A 7957-nucleotide genomic window follows, 5' to 3' on the forward strand; every position below is an offset into this window, starting at 1 on the left:
TGCTCAGTAGCCTTCCAAAATGTTGCCCAGTTGGGCTTCTTTGTATGGCGTGGAACCCAAACATTGATCTACACATCAACCACATGGGTTCAGCCCAGCCTCTGTTACAAGGCCTGTCCGAATACACTGTTATGGACAGTGAACCCCTGAGCCCATCACCATGTGCTTTTAATGGGTCCAACACTTACACTAAGTGGTCCCTGTGCCAAACCACCTTATAAAAACCCAAAGACTATGGGTAGATGCAAGATTAGCCCATCAGGTATTACCCTCAATGGCCTTACACTTAACCTCTCAGCCCATAATGATCAAACATTGCCCGACAAGAAAGGACCTCCCCCTCAGCTGCATGGAACAGTGTTGCACTCTCTACTCACATGGACCCCGGGAATTAAAACCTTTTGCAAACATTTTGAAACCATAATATATACAAAACAAATTTCAACGATTGAAATTGGCTGTCAACAGTCTTGGTTTCCATTAGAGAGAGTGCATCCCCGATCATTACCTTTGTCCAGCAAAGGGGTTGATCCGGTCACTATGATCACCCACTCAGATGAATTCTTAGACTGTCCCAACATACCCAGGTTTTGACCTCTCTAAGGATCTTACTGATTGGCATATCAAAGACATCTCAATCCGAAACCTAGTGCAATATCATAATCGAGTCTAGGGGTCAGGTGTAATTTTCCAGTTTTTCCCATCAATCTCCAAGGTCCAGGGCAATACTGGAAATCTGGTCCGGTTCAAGGTTTCAAGTAAACCTACACCACATGTACCTCAGGTCTCACCCTGGCAGTTGAGACAAGCCACCCTAACCAACTTGGCGGCACATCAGTGTCAGCCTTGGCAGGATAAATCTCCTCAGACTTATCCAACGGATGTGAACGTTCTAAATTAACACGAGTCTCATATGTGTCCAATTTAAGGGTATTACACAAAAACACACCACAAGAACATGAATCAAATATGTACTTTATTCATTTAGAATAAATGTCATAATGTACATCATTCTGATTGGAGCTAAGGGCATAACTGTCTAACAGGCCTCTATCAGATAAGGTTCATTGCCATTTTTGGTTAAATCTTTTTGTTCAATAAGTGCTTACCCATCATATTCTTGAATGCCAAGTTACCCTGAGAGAGTCTTCCATTTTAGGATAGGCCCCTCCCACATTGGTCTATGATGCCCTTTTCATCTTTTGATGCAATCCAACAGAGCCATCAGCAAATGGATAACCCAATTTTATGGTGCATCTCATCATTACTGAATGACTCATTTTCATGCTAATGATGGAAAGCCTTTAGAGAGTTCATCATTTGAATCTCCCTATCACATGCACTTATATTTTATTAGAAGGAACTAAAAATTATGTCCTAAACAGCTAGGGATCCGAAACAGTTCCTCTTGGGGAGGAAGTTGAAGTGGGCACATCAAGAATAGAGATCACCCAATGATCTTAGTGACACCATGGCAATGATGTGCATTCAACCATGATGTGCGAAAGAACCACTATCAAAATAACATGGGACAAGTGCTTATGGCCCATGTACATAGCACATCACACAACATATATCATATGCATGGAATAAAACGATAGTTGATCCAATCAATTTTAGTCATCTATAAATCCCTAAAGTAGTTTGGTTAAATTAGTATCAGCCCATTAGAGCCCATAACATTATCATATAACATTAACTAGGTAATGGGTCGAACTACAAACATATAGCTGAATCAAGGTTGATGCAGATTTAACTTAACAATACTGGGTTTTACAAGTTGGGCCCAATTGCATCTTGCAATAAGCCATCAAACCCTTGGCCCATATGACAAATTTTAGGGTTGTGAACAGTTCCTAATGGTCCACAGTTTGGCCCAACCAGTTTGGTACAATCTAGGTCGAATGGGTCTAGGGCTTGGTGTCTATTTCAAGATTCAATTCAACATGATCATAATCAGCGAACAACAACAAGATGGCTGTTCATAAAGCTGCAACCCTGCAAAACAAAAGTTAGTTTGCAGATTATATTTTCCCAAACTACAAATCGTAGATTGCCAAACCCAAATCTACAAAATTTCTCCTTTGTGTGGTTCCAACAATTCTTCCAATGATAAAAAAGGAAAACCTAATCTTCTATTAATTACATCAGAATCAAATCCTATACATTCCATCTAGAAAATAAAAAGATAAATTATTTACAGACCAAGAATGAATAGAATAATACAATAAGTGGGCAGATTCATTACGCCAAAAGGAATTCGATCTCCACCGTATGAACAACCCAAAAATTCAAGAAAACTACATTTTCAAGGATTGTTCTTAAATCAAAATCTGACCAGATCTGAAACCAAAATGGAGGAGAGGGATATACCTGATACGAAGTAATAGTAACTCCTAGTGAAGGTGTTCACGCCCAAGGAGAAGACAAAAAACCCGCCTCTAGTGAAAATGACACAGTATGTGGTGAAGCAAGATCAATAGGATGGCTCTTCAGCAAGAACCAAAATTCTTCAACAAGAATTGAACAAGGGCTAGTGAGCACGACTTTATATTGCTGTGTGTTAAACTGAGTAGGGGTGGCAAGAATAGGGGAGAATTCTATAAATTGTTGTGTGTTAAACTGAGGAATTTGCCACTTATTTGTAGCCTTCTTTGCATTAGCCTCCTAATCCAATTAGGAGAGAGTTTCTTAATCCAAGTCTGATATTTGGATCTGAATTCTTAAATGGATAAGACTTATCTTATACTTTCAGCTAATTCTAATTAAGTTATAAATCAGATTTTGCCCCTTTTTAATTAACTAACTTAAGCCTAGTTCGAAGTGGTTTTTAGGCCCATTAAATCACATAGCTCACTTACCATTTAATCTGCTGGCTAACTTTGCTCTCTTTGTATGTTATGGGACCTTAACATCAATCTACACAGCAGCCACATGGGTTCAGCCCAGTTGATAACTCTGTAGGTTGAGAAGGGATCAGTTCTTTTGGGCAGTGCTGTAATTTTCCTTGTTTAAACAATGCTTTTTTCCTCTCTCTTAACCCATCTTACTGTATTCCTGATAATTGGAGTTTACCTTGTTATTGAACTAGAGTCTTTTTTGCATAAGCTGACAATAATTAGATCATGAATTTGACTCATCTCATTTTAGGCATACACATCCAATGATTTGCAAATTGGTTTTATGACAGGCATTGTTTTAGCAGTTTATTAATTCCAAGATTATGGCCTTTAATGTCACAGGAATTGGGATAAAATAGTTTGATGATGCACTAACAAAATATTTTAGTCATTTGGTAATTAGCTTTGCTAATTATCTTCTGATTGTATATTTGTTTGTTTTGGTATTTACAGACCCTCAAGTCGCAGAGCTAACATCACTGGATATATCTCTAGCATTGACACCATCTCCTGCACCTAGGGTTGGGGAAAGAGTTCCAGTGAAACGACCTGACAATGGCGGGAAATGGGGTACTCAGTTTTCACAGCTTCTAGTTAATTATTTTCCTATCAAGTACAATCCTAATCTAATCATATTCCACTATGATGTTGATATTAAACCAGAAGTGACACCCAAGCAAGGCCGATCTTTGCGGATAACAAAGTCTCTTATGCACATGATCAGGAATAAGTTATTTTCTGATCTCCCCAAAAACTTTCCTATGGCTAAAACTGCATATGACGGGGAGAAAAGCATTTTCAGTGCAGTAAAACTGCCTGCTGGGGAATTTGAAGTGGAGCTGTCCATGGCGGAGGGACAAGGTTCTTGTGCATTCATGTTTACTATAAACCTTGTGAAGGAGTTACCACTTCAAAAGTTGGAGGACTACTTAAGAGGTACACTGTCATCTATCCCTCGTGAGATCTTATAAGGTATGGATTTGGTCATGAAAGAGAACCCGACTAGACATCGTATCCAAATAGGTCGAAGCTTTTCCTCCAATAATAGTGATAATATTGGTCTCCTCATTGCTTCCAGAGAGTTTCAACATAGCCTGAAGCTCACTTCTCAGGGTCTAGCCCTATGCTCTGACTACTCAGTTCCCAACTTTAAGCTTAATTATGGTCCTGTTCCTCATTGGGTGACGAAAAAAATTGAAAAGGCCTTGAAAGGGTTGAAAGTGACAGTGATTCACAGGACAACGAAGCAAAAGTACATAATTCGGGGGCTTACGAGCTCTGTTACAAACAACCTGAGTTTCCCAATTGAGAATCAAGAAAGAGAGATTGGACTTGTGGAATATTTCAAGGACAAATATAATAAAGTGATTGAGCACAGGTATCTTCCTTACTTAGATTTGAGCAAGGGTGGGAAGATGAACTATGTACCTATGGAGTTCTGTGTTTTGGTGGAGGGACAAAGGTACCCTAAAGACAGATTGGATATGTTGGCTGGGGATGTACGGTCCAATTTCAATAAGTTTGCTTTGGCGAAACCATCGGTAAGAAAGGATTGTATATGCACGATGGTTAAAGCAGATGATGGACCATGCGGGTATGGAAAGCTACTATTTAGATGTTTCTTATTAATTATTATGATGATGATATGTTAGCAATTTCAACTACTGAAAACCTTTTGATTTCCCTGTAGCCACCATGTCCTTAGGAGCCCTACACCGTTTTAATGGATGTGAGTTATGATAAAGTAGTGGTTTGTTTAATTTTTATGATCCATAAAATGATTTTTTTATCAATAACATAAATCAATTTATTAAAAGAAAAGTTAATTACAACATTTCCAGGAATAGGTAAAGAGGCTCAACTCTCCCGATAATAACAGAAATGAAAATTACAATACAGCCCAAAACATTTGTTCCCTTCCTATTTTGTTCACAGTATGCCTACTATAAGTGCTTGTGTAGTGTAACCTCTATTCATATTTCTATTTTGATCAAGCATACAAAGAAATTATTAACAGTTACAGTGCAACTGTTAATTAGAAAGCTGTAGGCAGAGTGCCATGCAATATTTCTTTTCTAAAAAATGACTGCAAAAGAGCTTGTCAAAATAGTGAAACTTTTTTGTTTGTATCTCATTTACTTCCTAACCATTCTTATCAGGGGAGGAATTGCACAAAATTTCGAGATTGCTGTTAGTGAGCACATGACTGAAGTCACTGGACATGTTATCCAGCCACCCAGTTTGAAACTTGGCAATGTGAATGGTGAGGCTAGCAGAGTCACAGTTAGCGGTAACTGCCAATGGAACCTTATTGGCAAATGTCTTTTGGAAGGGAAGCGAGTTGAACGATGGGCAATCATTGATTTCGCTGATAGGAATGTGAAATTAAATTACATTCAGTTTGCAACAAAACTGGTCATTCGATGCAGAAAACTCCACATTGAAATGAAGGAGCCTCTCTTCTATGAGCCATCTGAGATGTGTGAACTTCGCAACAGCAAGCAGCTCAGTAAACACCTAAGTTCAATTTGCTCCCGTGCTAAAGAGATTTCTGGTGGTCAATTGCAGATTCTCATATGTGCAATGTCCGAGAAGGATGCAGGGTATAATAACCTGAAGCGGATATGTGAGACTGAGATTGGAATTATGACTCAATGCTGTCTCTCCACAAATGCTAATAAAGATAAAGGATTAGACCAGTACCTTGCAAATCTTGCCCTCAAGATAAATGCCAAGCTTGGTGGTAGCAATGTTGAACTCTTTGAAAAGCTTCTTCGCCTTGAGGGTGATGGTCATGTCATGTTTATTGGGGCTGATGTCAATCATCCTGCTGCCTTTAATACATCTAGTCCATCCATTGCAGCTGTTGTTGCCACCATGAACTGGCCTGCTGTGAATAAATATGCTGCAAGAATCCGCCTGCAGGACCACCGGGTTGAGAGTATAAAACATTTTGGGCAGATGTGTTTGGAGCTCCTTGAAGCTTATGCTAGGATTAACAAAGTGAAGCCAGAGAAAATTATTGTGTTTCGGGACGGAGTTAGTGAGAGTCAGTTTGACATGGTTCTTAATGATGAGTTAACTGACCTTAAGAGTGCTATTGAGTCAGATGGGTATTCCCCTACTATCACACTAGTCGTGGCACAGAAGCGACACCAAACCCGTCTCTTTCCCAAGGACAGGAACCAAGGGGGACCCACTGGAAATGTACACCCAGGGACGGTTGTTGATACCACAATTGTGCATCCATGGAAGTTTGATTTCTATCTTTGCAGCCACTATGGAAGCCTTGGAACTAGCAAGCCAACACATTATCATGTCCTATGGAATGAACATAGATTTACTTCTGATGATTTGCAGAGTGTCATATATAACCTCTGCTTCACTTTTGCTCGATGTACCAAACCAGTTTCCTTGGTGCCACCAGTGTACTATGCTGATCTTGTTGCATACAGGGGGCGACAATACTATGAAGCATTGCAGTATTCAGCTTCATCAGCATCTCCATCTTCATTGTCTACATCATCATCGTTTGATCAGAGTGTCAGCCTCAAGCTGCATAATGATCTTGAAAATGTTATGTTCTTTTGCTGAAGATTACACAGCTCATAGCTGAACATTACACAAAGTTCATCTTTTTCTGAGATGGAGTGGTGGTTGAAGATACTACGAAGCATTGCAGTATTCAACTTCATCAGCATCTACATCTTCATTGTCTACATCATAATCGTTTGATCAGAGTGTCAGCCTCAAGCTGCATAATGATCTTGAAAATGTTATATTCTTTTTTTGAAGATTACACAGCTCATAACCGAACATTACACAAAGTTCATCTTTTTCTGAGATGGAGTGGTGGTTGAAGAGTTTGTGCGTGAATCTAAGAGGTCCTTTCTAGAGGTGCAAGTTGGCCCAACCCTAATATTTAAGCTTAAGACCTGAGACTGGACTGACCCTGAGGTCAAGCTTGATCTTCCCAACCCGAGTCCATCCCACATTGTTATTTGATGCACTCGGGTTAGGCTCAGGGCAGGGCTGGGCTCGGGTTGGTCATGAACCCTCTCTATATGTGTGTATGCATTTATGCAAATATGCACACACGTGTGTATATATATATGTAAATACATATACGGATATCAATGCATATAGGTAAATATGTATGCAAAAATTTACATAAATAGATCTATATGTATAAATTGTATAGTTGGGTTGGGCTTTAGCCGGTTTTTGGCTACCTAAGGGATAGGCCCGGGGCCAGCCTAAAAAATAGAAAAATCCAAATTCTTGGGCTCGAACCTGCCCAAGGACTGGAAATTCAAGCCCAACCTATGTAAAATTTTGGGCTGGGTTGGTTCGGGCTCAGGTTGGGCTGCGCAAGTTGCACACCTAGTCGTATCTAGCTTGTATTATGGTTTGGTTATATAATTAAATTTTGTTCCTTTTCCATTTGAGTTTTGAAGTTTGTGTATCCATGTCATGTTTTTCGGATTAACTTATTTTGAGTTGAACAAATTATGGTTTTTCGTGTTAGTGAAACTAGTTTTATTTGAGCTTCAATCTTGGGTAAGGGCATATACAAATTTGATGGATATTGTCAGTTGTATTTGGTACCATTGTCACTTCTACTTGTAACATTTTATGTTGGTCAATACAAATTTTATAAGAAGATGTTGTTTCTAAGACAAATGCTTTGAATTATCAATACAACATTTGATACCATTATTCTTTCTTAAGGAAAATATCGAATTTCATGTTTCTACTATAAATGTCTCAACGTTCAATCCCATGACTATATTTTCTTTAGTTGAAGTGGCTATCTGGTGTGATGTGAGAAGACTTTTATTTGAACTAGGAAATTAAAGATTTATATGAGCCCTACACACTTTGGAGTGGAAACTCTTTCTTATGATACCTGTGTCTAAATTTAGTACTTTTTGTGAAAATGGAGTTAAACTACTCTTAATTTTTCTTTTTGAGAGTGGGTTGAGGAATAAGCTTCCATAGTGAAAGGTACCCACTTCTTAGATACGGTTTCTTGTAAAAATAGACTGCCATGTATT

At 38.9% G+C, this 7957-nt stretch overlaps 1 protein-coding gene across 1 annotated transcript; it reads left to right on the forward strand.

The window, feature by feature from the left end:
* Positions 1-1974: 1974 nt before the first annotated feature.
* LOC148846386 (protein argonaute 2-like) lies at positions 1975-6494 on the forward strand. Its single transcript, XM_088955968.1, is given in 3 exon segments — positions 1975-2011; positions 3354-4494; positions 5060-6494. Coding segments are annotated over 3 exon segments (2613 nt in total).
* Positions 6495-7957: the final 1463 nt, after the last annotated feature.

Source organism: Nelumbo lutea, chromosome 7 (genome assembly GCF_056320005.1).
Source record: "Nelumbo lutea isolate HS-2025 chromosome 7, American lotus-T2T, whole genome shotgun sequence".
Taxonomy (NCBI): Eukaryota; Viridiplantae; Streptophyta; class Magnoliopsida; order Proteales; family Nelumbonaceae; genus Nelumbo; species Nelumbo lutea.